This window comes from Clarias gariepinus, chromosome 9 (genome assembly GCF_024256425.1).
Source record: "Clarias gariepinus isolate MV-2021 ecotype Netherlands chromosome 9, CGAR_prim_01v2, whole genome shotgun sequence".
Lineage (NCBI taxonomy): Eukaryota > Metazoa > Chordata > Actinopteri > Siluriformes > Clariidae > Clarias > Clarias gariepinus.
This window is the reverse complement of record NC_071108.1, coordinates 16,301,146-16,323,994: the sequence shown is the minus strand read 5'-3', so window position 1 is coordinate 16,323,994 and position 22,849 is coordinate 16,301,146. Positions and strand designations below refer to the sequence as shown.

The following is a 22,849-nucleotide window of genomic DNA, read 5'->3' as shown; positions in this document are numbered from 1 at the left end:
AACGTCTGTCTCGCGTTCTCTCTCTCTCTCTCTCTCTCGCTCTGTATCTCTCTCTCAATAACTTCATGACGCAAATTTTTATTGGCAGGACAAATATTAAAAAAAAGAAAGTAATGATAATGAAGGATTAATTACAAAAAATCTAAATATTAAATATATAAAATAAAAAAATGTATGTCTAAAATTGAAACAGTAGTGAAACAAAAATAATGAGGAAAAGAATTAAGTAGGATTGCGCATGTGTGTATATATTTGTGTATCTCTCTCTCTCTTTCCCCTTCTATTTCTGTATGACTGTCCTGCTCATGATTTAAGGTACAACAATGGTTTCATTGGCATGATAAAAAAACAATTAATAATTATAATAATAATAATTACAGTAATAAGACAACATGGTGGCTTAGTGGTTATCATCGTCACCTTGCACCTTTAGGGTCTGGGTTCGATTCCAGTCTCGTGTCTGTGTGTGCAGAGTTTGCATGTTCTCCCAGTGCTTTCCTTCAAGTACTCATACCGTCATCTAAAAAAAATATGCAGGATAAATTAATTGGTGTGCAGGATAAGTTCATTGGTGTTCCTAAAATGCCTGTAGTGTGTTTAATGGATTGGCACCCTGTCTAGGGTGTACCATGTCTTGTGCACTTAGTCTCCTGGGATAGGCTTTAGGCCCCCCGCAGCCCTGTATACAGAATAAAGCAATATAGACAATGAGTGAGTTATAATAATAATAATTATTATAATTACATAATATATAAACACATATACAGTCAAAATTAAAAATTAGTGAAACACGTACATTTGTATATCTCTCTCTCCCTCTCTAAGTGTTTTTAAGCTGCACTTTTATGTTGAACCTTTTTGATTAAATTACATCAAATTAGCTTTAGCCTTTTAAGTGAGTCCTAACACTTGATTTTTTAACATTTATCTGCATATTTGTGTTTCATAATGTTTAAGCATGTTAGATATGTTTAATTAAATGTAATGTTCCACCCCTTAATCATGCTATAATAAAGTGAATGGTACCTTTTCACATTATAGATTTATTTTAAATCGAATATGTGTTTATGTTCCTGAAGAGAAACTGTCACATGCCAGAATGTAAGGAATTATGGAGAAACAGACTGGTAATGATATTGTAGGTAAGGAGTAGTAAAAAAAAAAAAAGAAAGAAAGAAAGAAAAAAGGACAATATGTAAGAAATATCACTTCTTCCTACTTCTTCATCTTCTTATAACAATATCAACTAAATTAAAAAAATAAATGTTTTGAAGTTAGTATTGATTTTTGTAATAATATATAAAGTATTATAAACTCTTAAATGGTTGAATTGTAAAAGGTCTATGATTGCTTTGTATTTGCATACAAATGCCGCTCAGTTACTGACTGTATGTCAGTAACTAAGCTGCAGTTTCTTAATAAACAAATAGGCAAATAAATATGCACAGAGAATTGCACGTTTTCTTTTACTTACGACATTGATTAGTCTGACTGACAGGCGGAGGCTGGTTTGATGTTTTACAAAGTTTTTTTTGTCACTGGTTTTATCTAATTTCTTTATCCACCTATTGAAAATATGCAGACTCTGCTTATGTGACAGGTGGAATAAAATATTTAAGTAAAGAGATTTGAGTAAAGCTAATTTAAGTTAAGACTTGAATTTATGGCACTGATTATGTTATTATTCACAAGTTGAATAATAAATAGGGATGGCGCTAGGGGGCGCTGCGAGCTCGGTGTCGTCCGGAAAATGTTTCATTTACATTCACGGTTTCTGTAACATCCATATCGTGGAGATATATTAATTGCAAACTAATTTCTTAATGTTTTTTTCGGTTGTGTACCGTTTTCTTTGTTGCCACCGAAAGCTTTATCTTACTTGATTTTTGAATAGGGGGGAAAAAAACTTAGTTCCCTGACCGGGAATCGAACCCGGGCCGCGGCGGTGAGAGCGCCGAATCCTAACCACTAGACCACCAGGGAGCTGATAAATAGAGTTGTGCACTAAGAATTATTAAAAGTCACTATTTATTTATGTGGCGTACACCTACTACATTCGCGGTGAAAAAATATGTTTCAGCATAACAGTGCTCTGGTACAGAAAGTGAGGTCCATAAAAATATTTTGGTAAAAAAAAAATACTTAAGCGGCCTGCACAGAGCGCTGACCTCAAACCCACTGCGAAACTCCTGTGGCAAACCCCATGCCTCCCCACATCATTGCCCGAACTCATTAGTGTTCTTGTTGAAAAAAAGGGCAACCGTGACACTACAAAATTCACTCACAGCTGTCCACAAACCTTTGGCCACGTGGTGTATATTGAGAGTTTAATCAGAAAGGTAATACATATTTGAAACACTGATCGTAAAGATAAGGGGGAACAGTAAACTCAGTCGGTGATCCTATTGCTTGAACACACTGGAAATACCCAGAACTGCCCTGACTAATCTGGGCTCAGCAACAACTGACCGGTTCATGCAGCAGCGGCGTGCACACACACGCACGAGACCTCAGCGCCCTGTCAGAATAAACCCCACCCCTGGGAGGAGCTTATGGGTGATACGAGTCAGTTAATAAAGCCTCAGTAATCCAGCCTCATCGACACTTGGGAGGTATGTTTAGAGGACATAGTTAGGTCTAACCAAAACCAAAACATAATACAAATGGGTCCTGTCGACTAGTAATTGCTTCACCAATCAACATCAACTATCTGCTATTCTGATTTCCATCGCTGTCGTCAGACTCAGAATATATATGGTAAGAAAGCATTTTTAGCTTGTTTAATTGTGTTACGTAAAGTCGTGCTTGCATAAACGTGCATATGTCATACTAAGCTTTGGGTCAGCTTACGTGTACTGTGGTCTAAAGCCTGAAATCTGTTTAAAGTCTTTAAAAAAATCTTTTTTTACAGTCTACATTCATAGTATGAAGACCAATTATCAGAGAATATCAAGACAGATTTCCTCATCCACTGTTAGGTTGTTGTGATACAGAGGTAAGTAAAGTAATAATGGCTTGTTCTTTCTAGTGTAATCAACTTCTTGCTCCTTTCTGATTTGCACATTTGCTTCAATCTACTATCTATGCACAGGAAAAGACTTAGAGCAATCCGGAGAGGGAAGTACCCAGGTGCAAGTCAAAGCGAAACAAAATCTATATTATTATGTGAAGAACAAATATTTTTTATATATATATATATATACATATATAAATTTTGACATTTGCTTACAGGCCAATGAGGTCAGTCTGCCCCAGACACTGCACATGGTGTTATTAGTGCTATAAACCTTTGCAAAGTCTGAAAAGTAAAGCAAATCCAGGACACAGCTGTGCCTTTGCTTGAACTTTAGCAAGCATGCACAGACTCTGGCCATGCACTCACATCTTGTCTGCCAAGTAGATAGTTGGATATGAGAGTCTAACTTTACTGCCAGCAGCTGTCAAGGCATGTAACTATAGTGTGAGAGCATGCCACTGGTCATGGTAACCTTTCTGTGAATGCTCTCAAATATATCCTTAGTAATGTATTTCTGTATAATTTAGGATGGGTTTTTTCCAGGCACTTAAATAGGTCACTGCTGTGCAATTCTTCATTCTTCTCCATTCGTTTTAGAGCTAGGCTGAAAATGGTGCAGGTATCTGATGGATGGACTTGAATTTGTGGGAAAGGCCATGTCATTTAGGAGATGTGCAGAGAGAGTCTTGTGTGTTTTCTCTAATTTACTGCAATAGTTCTTATTTTTTACAGGGTTTGCTTTTTTACATAGTTAACACCTACCCCTCTGAGAAAATGGCAGCAATTCCATCCAGTGGCTCTCTTGTTGCTACCCATGACTACTACCGAAGTGAGCACCACTCTTTACAAACCTATACAGCTATACAGTGTTTTACATTTGATATTAATGTTGCTGAAGCATTTGTAATATTGCTGTTACATCACAAACATTTTGCCCTTCATATACTTATTCCTACTAACTTGACATTGTAAATGATTCAGGGCGCATAGGATCCACTTCCAGCAACAGTTCCTGTGGCAGTTCGGATTATATTGGGGAAGTTATTCCGCACCACCCAGGTACAAAAAAACAAAACAGAACATTAATTTGTTTTTAGATTGTAAGATTTTGCCCAAGTCTTTCCAACTTTACAAAGATCTCTTGCATAACGAATAGACCGTAAGTCCTAATTAGCATTTTTTATTTATTTACTTAAGTCACTTTAAATATGTCACTTTCAGGCATATTTGCACACCCTCTGGACATTTTTATTTAAATTTAACTTAAAATATATTTTTCATATATTTTTCTCATATTGTATATTTTGTACTGTACAGTTATTTTATTCTTCTTGGTTAAAACTTCTATTTTCTTTTTCATATTTATTTCCTATTAATAGTCTTTTATTCTAAGGTCACTGGCAGTCGTCTAAGCATTTAACAGCATATCGTACTGTGTATGACTGTGTATGTGAGAAATGAAATTTGAATTTTCACCCTTTAATCATAGGTCTACCTAGACAAGACTCAGGCCACTGGTGGACCAGTTTTTTCTTTGGCAAGCCGAGTACACATAGTGGACATGACACCCAGCCCAAGTGAGTCGGAGTTGGAATGAAATCAGATGAAGGCTTGTATCCCTTTCTCATCTTTATTAGGTTTTAACTTTGTGGTTTTTTTGTGGTTTCTGTGGCAGGACTGGAACTTACACTGTAACTAATAACCAGGTCACTTGCATTGCCAAGGAAATGGTGCTGAAGAGAAATCCAAGTGAAACCACTGAGCATGGAAATCCCGAGCCCAGCACTCCTCCTGCCTCATAAACACGCAGTGCATGCTCACACTAATTTTAAAACCATCTTTTTAGACTACGTTAGATCCATGGCTAGATGCACAATCTTTATTTGAATTATTATTGACAATAGGCCACTTATGTTGCTCAGACTGCTTTATTTTACTCATGACCAAAAGAATGTTTCATTAAAAAAATTACCCTTGACCACTTTGTTATTGTGTGCCCTTTGAATAAACTAATTCAGAATATGGCTCCATGTTTTTTGTAGTTTACTCAGTTCATTTACAAATGTAGATGCCCTTTTACTTTAAGTATACATTTTCCAGAAACTATATTCAACTACAGCACACAGGATCTCAATGACATTTGAAAGTAAAACAAACAAAAAAAACACCTGGTTTCTCATTGTTTGCCAAAAATTTCCCCATTTGATATAATGCATATGCTCTGTAAAACCCCTTTGTGCACAGTCTGGCTAACAAAGGGCAGTCTTAAATTTGTTGTATTGCCTTTGATTACAGCTTGCATTCATTTTGGCTTTGTTGCATCAATTTCTGTCCGCAAGATTGTATTGATGATGGGAGAGTTGAGAGTTGAACTCCATGAATTCTTCTCCAGCACATCCAAAGACTTTCTATAGGGTTAAGGTCAACCTTTTTGTTGCCCAATTCATATGTAAAAATGAGTCCACATGCTCCCAGAACCACTCTTACACAATTTGAGCTTGATTAACCTTGGCACTGTCTTACTGGAATATGATCATGCCACCAGGGAAGAAAAAGCATTGATGTGATACCCTGGTCATTCAGTACATTCAGGTCATCAGTTGACTTCACTTTATTGCCACCTAACACTGATCAACAGAAGCAACCCCAGATCATAAGACTGCCTCCAGAGGCCACAGAGCATGATGGCTGCATCACTTCATGTTGTTCCTTTCTTATTCTGATGAGCCAGTTTCTCCGGAATAGGGTCAGTCTGGACTCACAGGATCTGTTTCCATTGCACCAAAATTCTAAATTAAGTTAAGAAACTTAAGCCTTTTTTTCAGTTAGCTTCACTTAACAAGTGTTTTTTTATGGCTACACAGGTATTTAAGTTCATATTGAAAAAGGTCTTAATTTCACTGTTAATCATAGCTGTGATTTCTGCTATTGTTTGTTTATTATGCAAGTTCACTAAGTATTTAAGTGATCTCCGATCATGGTGATTCATGTTTTTTTTCCTAGTCACCAATATTTTCAGCAATATTTTTAGTTCTTTTATTTGCTTCGTGATCTCCTCAGGGGACAACAAGGACATTCTTAGAACTATATAATTTTCCGTGTTTAGAGTCATGCTTAGAAGAAAGAAGAAGAGCGTGAAAAATATAAACATATGAAAAACAGTTAACAATAAGAGGAATAATTACAGGAGAAAGAGAAAAAGATGAGATGGACAAGATAAGTCCTACAGGGTGAAAGTGCATATAGTGCATATCATGTATCTGCAAGTTATTCTTTGGCAGGCATCAGTGGACTTTGTGTTCTTTTTTATTACCTACTACATTATTTGATTGCCTATTTTGAAGCACTACTCCAGTTCCGGCCCTTGTGGAAAAGTTGGAACATGTCACTTGGTTTTTATGTTTATTCCGCTGCTAGAGCGTTATTGAGGTCAGATACTAATGTTGGACAAAGAGGCCTGGGTTGTATTCAACTTTCTAATTTATTTTAAAGTGATCAACTGGATTGAGGTCAGGGCCTATGTATATATATATAGATAGATAGATAGATAGATAGATAGATAGATAGATAGATACACAAAAGTCAAATTGAGAGCAGCATCAGATGATGGCACACTTTTTAAAAAGAGTGTCCTCTCATTTTCAGAAATATTTTATCTATAGCTCATTGTAACTGAGTATATCAATTACCTGTCAACTACTGTATGTTACCTACACTGTTTTATTTTACATATTCTTTATTATCTTAATTTAATTATTTGTTCAAATATGATGTTTAACTTTTCATAAAAATGAGAAATCGTCAGGCAGACTGGTCCTGCCATGGAAATAATGCGTCAAATAAGGAATTTGTTAACTGTACCACCCATCAGTTATCATTCCTACAGTATACTATTACCATTATAAGACTACATATGGCTCAGCACATATTATTCATATGGGTCTACCTTCACTTACCCATTGTTTTAAATAGGTAAGAAGAGAAGAGGGGCTCTTTTGGATGCTGATCCTGCAAGGAAGGGGGTATATTTGGAAATGCAGAAAGAAGCACAGCACAAATGTGATCAAAATGTACACTACACCACAGAACAAAATGACTTTATTTGATGTTGGTCAATCAGCATTGGGACAAATAATTTTGTAACATGTTCTGTTACTAAAAGAGTTGACAAACTGAGTAGTGAAACAATCCTTTACCTCCACATTTGTTAATGTTGAAGCTTTTTTTCAGATATTTTACACTGAATCGATTTGAACCATCTGTTCCATTGAAAAATAGTTGTTTTTATTTTTATTTTTTTAAAACAAATGTCTCATTATTGGACAGCTTTCAAATTTACAAAGCTATAGAGCTATGGCTAAGAGTTTAAACATCTGTGTCCCTACAACTGGTTCGATATGTTGGTGCAAAGTTCATGGAACCACAGCTAATCCTCCCCTGACACATACAGTTTACAAGTCATGCTCTCAAAGAAAAACAATTACTGCATCAACTGCACTATTGATTAATCCCCTTTTACTAATCACAAAACCCCTCTACAAAAAAGATAAGCAAACTTCAGATGCAAATATTATTTTGAAATTAAACAAAATATGGCTAGAAAATGTTGGTCCAAAATGTAAAAAAAAAAATGCAGTAGTTTTTTTTATGCAGACATATCAAAGCTGAAATTGCCAGCTTTACAACAAAATGCTAATGTTACTAAATAGCAGTATGCTCATCACTACATATGATGTGCGTTAACCAGAGTTGATAAACTGTATGCACTGGAGGCATATAAATAAATAAAAAAATGTATCCAAATAGTTATAATTCCATAATCCAGGCTTGTATTCTGTCTCCTAGGGCCCTTAGCCTGCCTAAGAACAGAGGTCAGGATTAAGCAGGCTTCAGCCTGATTAAAATACGTTAGCTAAGAACGGACATCCACAGCTAATGCCTCTTATATAACAACACCTGTTTGGAAAAATAGGACTAGGACAGACATCTATTGAAGATATAGTGACCCAGTATGTGAAAACTCACAGTTTAACCAGTATTCTATATGGGAACATCCAATGTATGAATTTATGCTGAAAACAGTGAATCAGGAAAAATGACAGACTGGGTCACAAATGTCTTCAATAGATGTCTGTCCTGATCCTATTGGTTGTTGTTTATGGCTGTAACATGAATTCAAACTCTTTTTGTCCTTTGTTCCTCAAAGTGCTACTTCGTTTGACCCTCACTTGTGTTCCCCTTTGGCACATATCGATTGCTTTAGGTTAATCTGTTTGTGCTTTGAGCCACCATTGACTAGGGGCCAGAAATAAACAATTTGGTGTTTGGTGACAAATTTGGTCGTCTTCCATAAATGCATGCAACAGGCTGCTTTTCAGAATTCAGGTGCATCAAAATCCAACAGGCTGTTTCAGGAAATACATATTAACTCTGTAAATTAATGCTCAATTATAATGATGTTTTCATTTAGGGTATTATCTCTGTGCCCATGGTGCCCAATTTTATATATTTAAATATAATATTAAAAGTGGAATGATATGGTGGCTAATTCGGTTAACAAAAATGACGTCCTAGTTTCTCTTCTCTCGCATGTTGTGTGCTACTGGTATTACATTTCTCTCACTGAATATGATCCAGCTAGAACCTAGCAACAGATGTATAAACAACAGGCATCCTGAATGCAGCAAGCATGCTTTTGGTTCCAGACTGCATGATTACTGTGGGGACAGGCCAAACATGACAGCATGTCCTTGGTGAAATGTTTAATTTGTAGACAGGACATGGTTGTTTGATCACACCTTTTCCAAAACCTAAAATGTCGCTCCTCAAAAAATTCAATTTACAAATAATAAAAAATGCTGCTGATTAAAAAAAAAACATTATTTGGAATTTGATTTCAAATTCTTAGTTTTGGCTGAGTTTGTGGTCCCACTATAGTAAATTGTCTGAATTGTTTTGCACCACCCGTTATCTATGCATGCACTTTCATGTGGAGACATGATACACACATATATACACAAACCTTGACCTACTTCTGCTTCTGCTTCTGTCAACAGCTGACCAGTTTAAAAAAAAAGCAACAGACTTTTATACCAACTATGACATAAATAATGATAGACAGACAACAGCAGGAAAGTGGGTGAAAGTTTATGAGGACACCTCATGGGGAAAAAACCTGGCCATTTGTTCATACCCATGAATGTTCATATACAGAAATCACATTCAAATAAAGAAAGACACTGAATTGTGGGTTCAATCACCGGCCGCTCCATTCATATAATGTCCAGTCAGAGCAAATGGAATTTTATGTTGTTAATACTTTTCAGGAGAGGCAAAGTACAGATCAACTAGGAAGCTCATATAACACAAAATCAAACATATAGATTAAATCATGTTGAAAAAATGAAAGCTGAATCCAGAATAAACATAGTTCTGATATTAGCTGTTTTCTCTATATTGTGGTTGGTATAATAATATAAAGAAACAACACGGTACATATTATGTCAGTTATCCCAAAGGTCTCCTACACCCCATTATGCAAGACTGCTCTAAGGTTTAGTCAGACACTTAATTATGGGGACTGAGTATTTTTGGATGAACTTTTCTGTAATCCACCTGCACTGGAACAGGATATTCAAAACCAACTGTTGCTTTATTAAGTAAGTGCTGCTTGGGTAAAATTATATCCACTGAAACAATCTTACTCTGGAAGGTTCACAGATAAATGTATTACTTGTACTACTATACAGTCTGCGTCAGATGTCTGACTGCCAAGAGGATACCTATGGATATATTTCTACCCAACCAGCACTTACTTAATAAAGCAAGAGTTGGTTTAGTATGTCCTGTTCCTTTTTGGTAGCCTCCCAAATAGACTGACCAAGCATAGTCAGTAGCCCTTTTTAATTTGCTGACTGACCTGCTAAGCTTAATTAAAATCACACACTTTTGACCTATATAACACCTTGGACACTGCATGCACTGTTACCATCAGGAGTGAATTCCATGTGAAATGTGGGAGATAGCTGTAGTCTACATACAACGATTAAAACGTACTGTAATGGTTGTATGAAGTTATGATGCCTAATGTGGTATGAAAAATTAATACAATATTTTTGGAAATTGTTTTTTTTTCCCTTAACTGAAATTCTTAGCTTGCTTTGCATGAAAACACCAGAAAATGTTTTTTAAGATCACTGTTTTTCAATGAACTTTGAACCGATCAAAAAATTTTAAAGTATTTGAAGAGAGGTTAAATATCCAGCCAGAATTCTGCTAGAAGCTTGTTAATGGTTGCCAAAAGCATGTACTAAAGGGAAAACTTGTTAAGGAACATTGAACCAATATTAGGTGTGCAGTTTGTCTATTTTTGTGTATGTTTTCATCCATCAACGAGATATATATATATACAACCAGAAAAAGACCAGATCAAAAAAATTATTAATTAAATTATAATAATAATTGGAAGGACAATTTTGTGATGACATGCATGCTAATGATGGGTGTATGTAAACTCCTGGTTCCAGCTTAACTTACGTCCACTTTATTACATTACCAATCCAGTGGCAGCAACACAATATACTGTATAACGTTCTAAAGACAATGGTCAAGAGCTCCAGTAAAGAAACAACATCCAGTGTATAGAGGATCTGCTGAAAGATCTTGTTGGTGTTTTTTTGCAAACAGAAGAGTGTTTTCAGTAAAAGACTGTAATAAAGCTGAAAATCCTTTGTCCCCAGAGCCATTATGCTTTTTAAACACCCCTCTACACAGGCATGGGAATGGAGACTGGAAGCTCTAGGCTTAAGGCTCCTCTGCTATTTACATCATGGTGTTACAGCGTAACTCTCTTTTCTTTAAGCTTAGACTCTAGGCCCACTCTTAGGCGTAACTGCCAATACATATCGACTTAGTCAGTGTCACTTTCATGCTGTTCTTTGCACTGTTGTCACTGTTTGAGACAGGTCCCTTATTCCCAGTGAAGGGCAAGCTTAATGCTTCAGCTAATCAAGGACAATCTTAGACAATGCTATACTGTACTTCCAACTTTGTGACAACTTTGTAGGGTCCATTCTATTCCAACATGACTGTGCTGTGCACAAAGCAAGGCCTATAAAGACATAGTTTGATGAATTTGGCGTGGAACAACATGACTGACCCATGCAGAGCTCTGACTTTTGGGATGAACTGGAACATCTGAGCCAGGCCTTCTCATCCAACCTGACCTCATAAATGCTCCACAGAATGAGTGGGCAATAATTTCCAAAGAAACCCTCCAAAATCTTGTGGACAGCCTTCCAAGAAGAGTTGAAGCTGTTATAGCTTCAAAAGGGGGACCAACTCCATATTAAAAGATCTGTATTTGGATATACCGTAATATTATTGCAGGTTTGGCCAAATACTTCATATAGTGTAAATTTAGTTTTTTTGTTCTTCTGCACTATTTCTCACATTACCCTGTGGTTGCTGACTATATGTAAGATATACAGTGTGCAATTACATCTACAAACCTGTCTTTGTGTTACAGTCTCCATTGCTACTAGATGTCTGAAATTTTCTTTGGAATAAATACAGTATCTATCTATCTATCTATCTATCTATCTATCTATCTATCTATCTATTTATCTATCTATCTACCTATCTATCTATCGATCGATCTATCATCTTCACTCTTCAAAAGCACAGTAGGCAGAAAAATATCTCAGAATGCACAACAATTTAAACTTAGAGATGCTACAATCAGACTACATCAGGTTTCTGCGAAGAAATCCTGTCACGACTCTAAATCTGTTATAAACACAGACTTCCCAAAACTGGGAAAAAGTAATCACATTGTTTCTTCATTCTGCTGTTTGATGTGAACATTAATTACAGTTCTTGACCTGTATGTGTTTTTAATTTTTTGTGGGTTTTTTTGTTTGGAATTGCATTGGCATTAAATCATTGGGTGCATAGATACAGTAAATGCATGACTGTGCAGGTATACAGGTATTTCTAATAAAGTGGATAGTGAACGTAACTTATTCGATTAATTTTTTGTGGACATTTGGCATAACAAAATGAACTCACTCACACAACCTACAGCATGTAAATATAGGAGCATTCTACAGAAAAAAAACACCACACCTTTAGTTTAAATCATGTTGAAGTTAAAGTGCAAATGCTAGTTCTATATATAACTGTGGTTTTCTGTGCTTTGCCCAACCACCAGAGACAGTGAGAATCACTTGGAAAACATTTTGTGTGCATGCGCATGCATGCCAAACCCTTCCAACAACGTCACACACTGTGACACATAAAGCAATAATTGTAATATATACCACTGTCATAAAGCCAACTTTTACTAGAACTTCTCAGAGCCAGTTTCAACTAGCAATTAAAACTCTGGCATTAATCTAGAACCAGTGTTCTATTTCACCCCCTTAACTGATAGTGGTGCTGCCAACAATGTCAAAAGGAATTAAGGACTAACCAGAAAGTTATTTAGAGAAGACACAAACACTGTCACCACTGGGAGGGATAATATTAACTTTGTAGAAACTGCAGTGAGTGCACAGCAATGCTGAGGTTGCAGCAGCTTCATTGACAGATTTCTAAGCGATGTTCATTATGAGAGCATGCTCCTTGCAGAATGGAATGTTATGTTAAGAGATTGGCATAAAGCCATGTGTGGGTGATGTTCATGGTGTCCACCAGAGAGTGAGCTAACCTATGCAAGTGGGTTTTCCTCAATGGCAGAAGAATAGATTAAAAGTTAACCAATATGTGTGGCCATCATCCATTTTAATACTGTAGAGCTTACTTTAAGCACAACAAGGAAATATTGTGCAGACTTATTGACCCTGGTTGGTAATAACTTTGTCTTTATACCATCTTAAGCTTCTATACTGCTTATCCTGTACAGAGTCACAGGGGGACCTGGAGCCTATCCCAAGACACTTGGGCACAAGGTATGGTACACACAGGACAGGGTGCCAATTAATCGCAGGACACACGCATCAACACACACACCAACATACACACCGCGCTATTCATTCACATGTTGAGAAAGAAGCTGATAAATGTCAGATCGGATCTCATATCAAACAAGGTAAGTCTAAGGTCTAGGTCTCATAAAAATGTTTTGTGTAAAAATGTGTACAGATGTTGTGTATGTGGTGGTTTAATTAGATGTAAGGGCATTTTGAAGAGTGTGTCACGAAGATGAAGAAAAACACACACTGGGACACTGCAAGCTTGGAGTAAATGAGCCTATGAAAGGATGTAACCACTGTGAAAATAGGGCACACAGAGAATGAGGCTAATGTCCAGCAAGGGGCAAACAGTGAAAAATGTGGCAAGTAGAATCATTTTGCATGGAGTCTTTGCTAACAAAGTAAACATATCCATGCAGGGAGCAAAAACCACTGAGATAACTGTGGAGAAAATAGTGGCCTGATTACTGACTTATCGCAGCAGTAACATTAATAAAGAAATAACAGATGTTTGCAGTTGGTTGAAATAATTGTTGTCAGCTTTAAATTAGGCACTGGCTCATCTGATGATATCATTCCCACAAAAGTATTGAAAATGCTTGGAGTAATGCAGCCATTAAAACCAGTCACCCACTCATTTTTTGGCTGTGGGGTGAAGATCTTAATGTTAGGTGCAAATGCACACTGAAATAGAAATACAGGAATACTTAAAAAAAGTGTTAAAGCTAAGAGTTAATGAGCCAGTTAGTGATTTTAGTGTCTAGAACACCAAAGAAAAAAAAAGTAAATAAATTTGCAGATGTGTTCATTGGAATAGAACTGTTGCTGTTTGCACAAATTTACAGTATCTTGCCCCTAATGAAAGATGTGTATGTCCCTCATGTCCTCCCCATGTTAACAAGCTTGTACCATTTTACTCTTTTCCAAACTTTAGAATGATTTAGTGAAATAATAATAATAATTCAAAAAATGCCTATGCACTTCTTAATTAAGCTATGAGACATGTTGACTCTGGACATGAGAAGTAAGAGTAGACATTTGATATCAGGTGTGGATTTAAAGCACTCCTTGAATTTAGCTAATTTGTTTTGCACCTAGAACATTTGTGGAATTATTTTGAGAGGTTGCTGAATGCCTTTGACTGGCATTACAGTAAGGCAGATCTGTGTCCCAATCATTGGGTGCATGGTGGCTTAGTGGTTAGCATTATTACCTCCAGGTTTGGGGACCTGAATCTTGCTTCTGGTTTGTGTTTGTGTTCTCTGTTTCCCTGTTACCACACAAATGGCATATTAGGCTGATTTTTGGTTCCAAATAACGCATAGTGATTGCGTGTGTGTCTGTGGGTTGGCAGACCAGTCAATGACCAGTTAACAATATGTGCTGAACAATAATGACTTGAATGGATGGATTGTGCCAAACACTTGGTGGACTATAACATCTCATATCATTACAGGATAAGCCCAAGCCGGACAGGATTCCTAATCAGTGTGGTTCCTCCAAGGGAGTTTTTCCTAGCCACTGTCATCTCAATAAAGCTGTTTTTGTGCAAGTTCAATATGTAAAGATGCTTTGCAAATATAGGGTGAATATTCGTAAAGTTGGACATTTAATTTGAATTCTGTGTATCTTTCCCTTCATATTGATATAAATTATCAGATAATTTATTAGTCAAATAGTAATCACATGTAAAAGTTTCCAACTCACAAGATGTTTTACAAGTAAAAAAATGATTGGAAAAAATTTAAATACCTGACTATCTGTCATAGAATAAAATCTAAACCTAAAACCAATGAATATTGAAATTGATCTGCAGACATAACCAGTGGTACTTGTGCTTGTAAGGTTGTCTTTGAGTAAACCCAAAGACAACCTTCCTGTCTGCTCACTCTCTGTCACACTGCTGCTCTCTGCTGTATCTGGATGGTAGTTGAAACGAATAGCAGATCAGTAGCAGCTGGTAAAAGCTATAGCATTCAGTAAACATACTGATATTTTCAGAAATGTATTGCTATACAGGGCTTTGCAAAAGTACTCACGTTACAACCACGAACCTACAAGAATTTTATTGGGATTTTAGATAATAGATCGACACAAAGTGACACATAATTGTAAAGTGGAAAGAAAATGCTTTTTATATATTTTTTTTACAGATAAAAATCTGAAAAGTTTGGCATGCATTTGTATTCAGCCACCTTTCACTGCAATTACAGCTGCAAGTCTTTTCGGGTATGTCACTACCTGCTTTATCACACATTTATGTCCAAAGAAAAAGACTTGCAAAAACACCAGTGAACTTTCTATAAGCTGACCAGTTGACTTCTCACCAGTGAACACACCCAGGAACACAGTGACCCCATTACCTGCCGCCAAAAGCAATATCTGGGTTTTAAGGCGATTAACTATCCAAATATAACAACCAAAAAAAGAGCACATTACACTCTTCCATCAGCAAAAGTCAATCTTTGACTAGTGGATAACAGGGAATGAACATCTTGATTCACTGGGGAATGGCATAGCCTACTTAACACTTGGGGAAAAAAGTCAAAGTGATTTAACATATATTACTAATTGATAATTCTCCTGCCATTTTAACTTAATTGAGTTTGAACATGCTGTGCGAAAGTAATCATCTGTCCCTGTTCCCAATAAAAAATAATTTGTCCCACTCACCAATAGTTAACCTTTTAGAGATGGTTTCAGGTCTGCAAAGGAAAGCTTATTTCCTCCTGCCAAACAACAACAAAAAAAACATTGACTCATTGAACTGAGAAATCAAATAGGGTTTGGTGTAAGGGGATGTGTTTTTCGTTTAATTAATCATTTCTTTCAGATTCAATTGTGGTTAATACTTAAATATATTTGTTGAAATAAATAACCTTATAAAAATGTGTTACTTTATATAAGACAGTAAGGATAAGTTCCTTGGCTGACCTAGGGTAAGTCTTGCCAGAAAAAATCTGATTTTTTTTCTTTAATTCTAGATTAAAGAAATGTGAACAAATGTTTTACTTCACATTTAGAAAAAGATATCCCTAAAAGAACAGTTTTGTACCTTTTCAATAAATGTACCCTTAATGGCACAGAAAGGCGTTTGATGATTCTATTTAAAATCTTACAAGGTTCAACTGAATTGAAAGTACATACAGTAATTGTTCTAACATCAAAGGTACAGTTACCTTAACAGATACTGTAGATTACTCCCTTTGTATTACATGTGCGTACACTGCATGAACAAAACATCAAAATATAAAGCTACATTTACATTTTCTAATAGTTAGCCTAAATATGTATTATCATAAAGGTTAAATAAAAACTACTGGGAAAATATAATTTAAAGCAAAAACATATATTGTAATATTTGTAAAAACAAAATACAGTGGAACCTGGGATTGGGAGAAAAAAAGCATAATTTGTTTTGCAAGCAAGCTTGTATATCATAACACTTGTATATCAAAACAAATTGTCCCCATAAGAAATAGTGGAAACTAAGTTGTTTTGTTCCACAACCCAAAAATATTCATATAAAAAGAATTAATACAAAATATAAAGTAAAAGGAAACCCAAAACAAATGAATCTATACTTTACCTTTGAAAAGAATCTTGACAGAGCAGTGTTTCCGTTAGTGTGTGTGTATATACATTATGTGTGTGTGTTTGTGTGCGCAAGGAACCTTTCTAATGACACTTGCTTTTGCTTTTTGCGCACGCACACACACACGGTCACAATGTTATAATGAACAGAACACACGCGCACGGATGTTGACTATACAAGTGACGCACGCACACTGAGACCATTATGGGAGACAATTACCCAAAATCCCAAGCACACAAGAGAAAAGAACCATTGGCTCAGTTGTGATTAGGTGATGCTTGGCAAACAAAGCGCATACGCACTATTTGTATATCAAGACATTTATTTAAAAATTTTGCTTGTCTTGCAAAATGCTCCCAGACCGAGTTACTCACAATCCCAGGGTCCACTGCCTAATGTACTTCTGGAACCTCTTTATTAAATGTTTTTAAATTATAATAATAACGGTCAACATTTGTAGCTATAAATGTAATATGAAATTCGAACCCCGGGTGATGCTGTTTTCCTCTCATAGCCGGAGGCACAGAGAGAGCTGATTGGCCGAGCTCTCTCAGGGGGGAGGGATAAGAGGTACTTAGCGCTCCCACATTAATCACGGCTCTACAACCAATCCGGGGTGTCTGTGAGCTCACGCATGCGGAAGGAGCGGCTAGCGCTTTCCTCCGAGTGTGTTAATCCGCCCCTAATGGTGCGTGAGCAAGCAACTCGAAAAGATGCGGTCGGCTGACGTCACGCGGTTCGGAGAAAACACGGGATTGTCTTCACCCTCCCGACTGTGGTAGTAGTAGCCTTAATGTCGAGCCCCCTAGTGACGGGGAGGAATTGGCCACGACTAAATTAGGGAGAAAATTGGAAAAAAACCAAAATAATAATAATAAAAAAAAAATACTCTTCACTTCTGCATAAAGCCACCACAATTATTGACTCATGAATAATTGGTTGCGGAATTTTCATTTAGAAGAGCGAGCTGTCTCTCTGATGCTGTAACCTCTCGTAGCCGGAGGTCTATTCAATTTCAATTAAATTTTATTTGTATAGCGCTTTTAACAATTGGCATTGTCCCAAAGCAGCTTTACACAATCAAAAATATTACTTAAGTTTGTATGGAATTTGAATGTGTATGAATCAAAATGGTCAGATAGTCCCTGGTGAGCAAGCCGAGGGCGACAGTGGCAAGGAAAAACTCCCTGAGACGGATATAGGAAGAAACCTTGAGAGGAACCAGACTCAACAGGGAACCCATCCTCTCTTGGGTGAAGCAGAAAGCAGGAATTGATCTGCATTCAAGCTGTGTGTTAGTTGGCAGGCAGTTCAGCATAACAGTTGATGTTAATTGATGTTAATATGTCCAGTTAGTTATTGAAAACTCAGGTATACTTGTATAAAGTTCCAGTCCTGAACTATTGAACAGTCAAGTCCTCAGAGAAACAGCTGCCAACACCAGTCGAGGCCAGAACCGTCTTCTAGGTAGAGAGAACCATCCCCAGACACGAGACGCATCTTAAAGAGACACACGGGGCATCCATGAGACGAGATCTCCAACCAGAAGCGGGGCACCAGGATGGGTCAGACAGGTCCGGAGGGCAGAGGGAATCTGGATCACTGGCAGCTCAGGAACAACATGTGTAGCTCGACAGAGGTCTGGTCACAGTCATATAATGTATAATGTGAATGTATATTTAGTGCAGAGTGCAAGCAGAGACTCCGACAGGACTATGACAGCATAACTAAAAGGGAGAGCCAGAAGGAAACACAGACATGAGGGCTCCCTGAGATGTAAAGCAACCAATCACCTCACCGTCAACAAACCTGAGTGATCAATGAGAGTGGGGAGGACAGCATCTAAACATACCAGTTCACCCTAATACACTACATCCATGAGTCCCCCAGATCTGCTCCTTTACCTAAGTCCAATCTAATTATAAAAATGCTTGATTAAGTAAACAGGTTTTTAGCCTGGACTTAAACACTGAGACTGTGACATAGAAATGGCATACATGAACTGTATCAGTCAGGATTTAGGCCTCACCACAGCACAGAGACAGCACTCGTTAAAGTAGTAAATGACATCCTATTGGCCTCTGATCAGGGTTGTGTAACTATGCTTGTATTACTCGACCTCAGTGCAGCTTTTGACACTATTGATCACGCTATTCTTCTTTACAGATTATAAAATGTAGTAGGAATTAAGGGTACAGCCCTCTCCTGGCTCAGATCCAATCTGACCCATCGTTATCAGTATGTAGGCTTAAATGGTGATTATTCTGCATGTTCTCTAGTGGAGTTTGGCGTTCCGCAGGTTTCAGTTTTAGGTCCACTGCTTTTTTCCCTTTACATGCTTCCTCTGGGCAACATAATCCGTAAGCATGATATTAGTTTTCATTGTTATGCTGACGATACACAGTTATATGTCTCAGAAAAACCTGATAAGAAAAAACAGCTTACTAAAATTGAGCAATGTGTGCAGGACATAAGAAATTGGATGCTAATTAACTTCCTTCTGCTTAATCCGGATAAGACAGAAGTTCTAGTCATAGAACCGCATACAGCTAGAAGTAAGATTTTAGATCACACCATAACTTTAGATGGCCTTTCTGTTCCATCAAGTGCAACAGTGAAAGACCTTGGTGTGCTTATTGATTCCAGCCTTTCATTTGAAGCTCATGTAGATAATATTACCAGGATAGCATTCTTTCACCTCAGACATATTGCCAGGATAAGAAATTTATTGTCGCTAAACGATGCAAAAAAACTAGTTCATGCTTTTATCACCTCTAGGTTGGACTATTGTAATGCCTTACTGTCTGGTTGTTCAGCTAGATGCATAAATAAGCTTCAGCTAGTCCAGAATGCAGCAGCGAGAGTCCTCACTAGAACCAGAAGATATGAGCACATCACTATCTTATCTTCACTGCATTGGCTCCCTGTGAAATTTCACATTGATTTTAAAATACTACTCTTGACATATAAAGCATTAAATGGTCTCGCGCCGCAGTACCTGAGCGAACTGCTAGTGTCTTATGATCAAAGGATTCAGGCTGCTTGTCAGTACCGCGTATTATAAAAAATACAGCTGGGGGCAGAGCTTTTTCTTACAAAGTCCCAAAATTATGGAATAGTCTTCCAAATAGTGTTCGGGACTCAAACACAGTCTCAGTGTTTACGTCCAGGCTAAAAACCTATTTATTTAATCAAGCATTTTTATAAATAGATTTGCCTTAGGCAAAGGAGCAGATCTGGGGGACTCATGGGCGTAGAGTATTATGGTGAACTGGTATGTTTGGATGCTGTCTTCCTCACTCTCATTGATCACTCAGGTTTGCCGACGGTGAGGTGATTGTTTGCTTTACATCTCAGGAAGCCCTCGTGTCTGTGTTTCCTTCTGGCCCTTTTAGTTATGCTGTCATAGTTAGTCCTGCCGGAGTCTCTGCTTGCACTTTACAGTTAATATACATTCATATTATACATTGTGTGACTGTGACCATACCTAACTGCCATCTCTCCTCTTTCTCCCCCTCTTTCTCTTCTCTCTCTCCTTCTGTCTCCCCCTTTCACTCTTTCTCTCTCTCTGTCGAGCTACACATGTCGTTCCCGAGGTGCCAGTGATCCAGACTCCCTCTGCTCTCCGGACCTGTCTGACCAACCTGGTGCTTCTGGTTGAAGATCTCGTCACATGGATGCCCCGTGTGTCTCTCTGGGATGCGTCTGGTGTCTGGGGATGATTCTCTCTACCTAGAAGATGGTTCTAGCCTTGACTGGTGTTGGCAACTGTTTCTCTGGGGACTTGACAGTTCGATAGTTCAGGACTGGAACTTCCTACAAGTCTACCTGGGTCTTTAATAACTACCTGGACTCCATATTAACATCAATTAACATCAGCTATTATAGCCGAACTGCCTGCCACCTAACACACTGTATAAATGCAGATCATTTACTGCTTTCTGTTTCACCCAAATGAGGATGGGTTCCCTGTTGAGTCTGGTTCCTCTCTAGGTTTCTTCCTATTACCATCTCAGGGAGTTTTTCCTTGCCACTGTCGCCCTCGGCTTGCTCACCGGGGACAAACTGACCATTTTGATTCATACAAATTCACACTTCATACAAACTTAAATAATTCCTTTGATTGCGTAAAGCTGCTTTGCGGCAATGAAAATTGCTAAAAGCGCTATACAAATAAAATTGAATTGAATTGAATTAGAGAGGGAGGTTTGATATTGGCCTGTAATTGGACAGCTGACAGGGGTCAAGGTCAGGTTTCTTAATAATCGGTTTAATAACTGCTAATTTAGAAGATTTTGGAACATACCCAATGCTGAGTGAAGAATTAATTATTCTCAACAGGGGTTCTGTTATTGCTGGTACTACAGTATCTGTTTAAAAAAATGTGTCCGTACAGGATCTAATGTACAGGTTGATGAATTTGCAGAAGATATGAGTGAAATTAGTTCATTCTCTTTAAGGGGAGTAAAGTATTCTTAGGCTACGTTTACATTGCAGGTCTCGATGCCCAATTTTGATTTGTTGCCACTATCAGATTTTTTTGACCGTCTGTTTACACGTTCTTTCAACTATGACTCATATCCGATACACGTGTTTACACTTGCCATACCATCTGAAACATTGCGCATACTTAAAGGGAGGTTCTTGCGCTCCACACTAGCCAAGATAGACGAAGGTGAAGTATGCTTGACGCTCTGCGATATATGCAAAGTTCGCAAATGTCTCCATGGTTTTAAAATGGAGGAGAATAAAAAAAACTGCATTAATTGCAGTCTGCGCATATGCTTCATTCACCAAATACTGATTTCTTAATGTTATTTAGCCCAAATAAGTTTTAAATGAGGGGGGATGGGTGCTTTTCCTTTTCCATGTCACCTGCGATGTTATAATTCCACACGCGCTTTCACCGGAGAATAACATTACGTCATTAAACCGCCAAGAAGTTGCAGTTTTAATGACGTACAGAACACAATGACTCAGGAAATCCGATCTGTCTGTTTACACGACAATCACATTAGAACATATCTGATTTATATCTGATTTATTCCCATATGAAGGAGGCCTGAAACCGATCTCGAAATATCGGAATGCATGCGTTTTTTTCCTGTTTACACGAACATAGAACTATATCCTATATGTGTCACATATGAGCAAAAAAACGGAATTGGGTCACATTTACCTGACAGTGTAAACGTAGCCTAAGCCTGAGTGCAGAGATACGTTGATCTAGCGACACTAAGAGCTTTTCTATAGTTCTAATTTCTGAGCGTTCTGTTTTAAAGATCGTGTATGATCGTTATACCAGGGAGTGAGTTTCTTATCTTTAATTATTTTTTCTTTTAACTGGAGCTACATTATCTAAGGTATAACAGAACGTTGACTCTAAATATTCAGTTGCCTGATCGAGTTCTGTGGGGTCAGACGGTGATCTAATCAAAGTTGATAACTCTGGGAGATTACTGACAAAACTCTGTGTGGTAGTTGATGTGAATATACGTACGGTAGTGCGGCGCTGTGTGTACTTTATTACTATGACACACTTGAATTGAGACAAGATAGTGATCTGACATAGCTTCAGACAATGGACTTGTAAATAAATTGCTTATACTTAATCCGAAGAATATTATTAAATCTAAAGTGTGACCTGCTTTATGAGTGGGTCCTACTACACACTGATTTACTTCTACTGAGTCCAGTATGGACATAAATGCTTGACGCACAGGGTCTTCTGGATTCTCAAAATGAATATTAAAATCTCCAGCAATTAACGCCTTATCTACAGAAACGACTAGGTTTGAGAGATAATCTGCAAATTCACTAAGGAATTTAGAGTACGGCCCTGGAGGTCTGTAAATGACAATTAGTGGAATCGACTGAGCTGACTTAAGCCCAATCCCATTTCTATTTTCTACCGCTTCCCCTACCCCTTGCCCCTTCCCCTTGTCCCTTAAAACGAAGTGCCGTAAGCTAAACAAACAATGCGTTATCAAATGCTCGGCAAACTGCCGTGCTACTGAACTTTCATATTTGTTTGTAGCATGCAGTAAAGTGTATATGACATAAAAATATATATTTTTGTAATATTGTGCAATCGGTGCTATCCGCTAGCAAACTTTAGCGATTTGTTTGCACACAGTTCTTTACAGAAAATCACCATAAACACAAACACAAGACTAAAGGTAATATACATATAATGAAAACTTGTCATAAAAATCCTTATTAATGGCAAAAATTAGTTACATTAATAAGTCTGCTTGCTCGAGT

At 37.4% G+C, this 22,849-nt stretch overlaps 1 protein-coding gene and 1 non-coding gene across 3 annotated transcripts; one reads left to right on the top strand and one right to left on the bottom strand.

Moving 5' to 3' along the window:
- Positions 1-1,911: 1,911 nt before the first annotated feature.
- On the bottom strand, positions 1,912-1,983 carry trnae-cuc (transfer RNA glutamic acid (anticodon CUC)). Its single transcript has one exon. It is a non-coding gene; the product is annotated as a tRNA-Glu (tRNA).
- Positions 1,984-2,583: 600 nt separating this feature from the next.
- Positions 2,584-5,040, top strand: ppdpfa (pancreatic progenitor cell differentiation and proliferation factor a). 2 transcript variants are annotated; one of them, XM_053503740.1, is made up of 6 exons: positions 2,584-2,757; positions 2,912-2,995; positions 3,768-3,845; positions 3,998-4,075; positions 4,506-4,593; positions 4,692-5,040. In XM_053503740.1, the coding sequence occupies exons 3-6, from the start codon at positions 3,791-3,793 to the stop codon at positions 4,816-4,818; spliced, it is 348 nt and encodes a 115-aa protein (XP_053359715.1). In that variant the 5' UTR covers positions 2,584-2,757; positions 2,912-2,995; positions 3,768-3,790; the 3' UTR covers positions 4,819-5,040. The 2 variants fall into 2 exon arrangements, with proteins under 2 accessions (XP_053359715.1, XP_053359714.1); XM_053503739.1 differs by having other exon boundaries at positions 2,585-2,757; positions 3,749-3,845.
- The last annotated feature ends 17,809 nt before the right edge of the window (positions 5,041-22,849 follow it).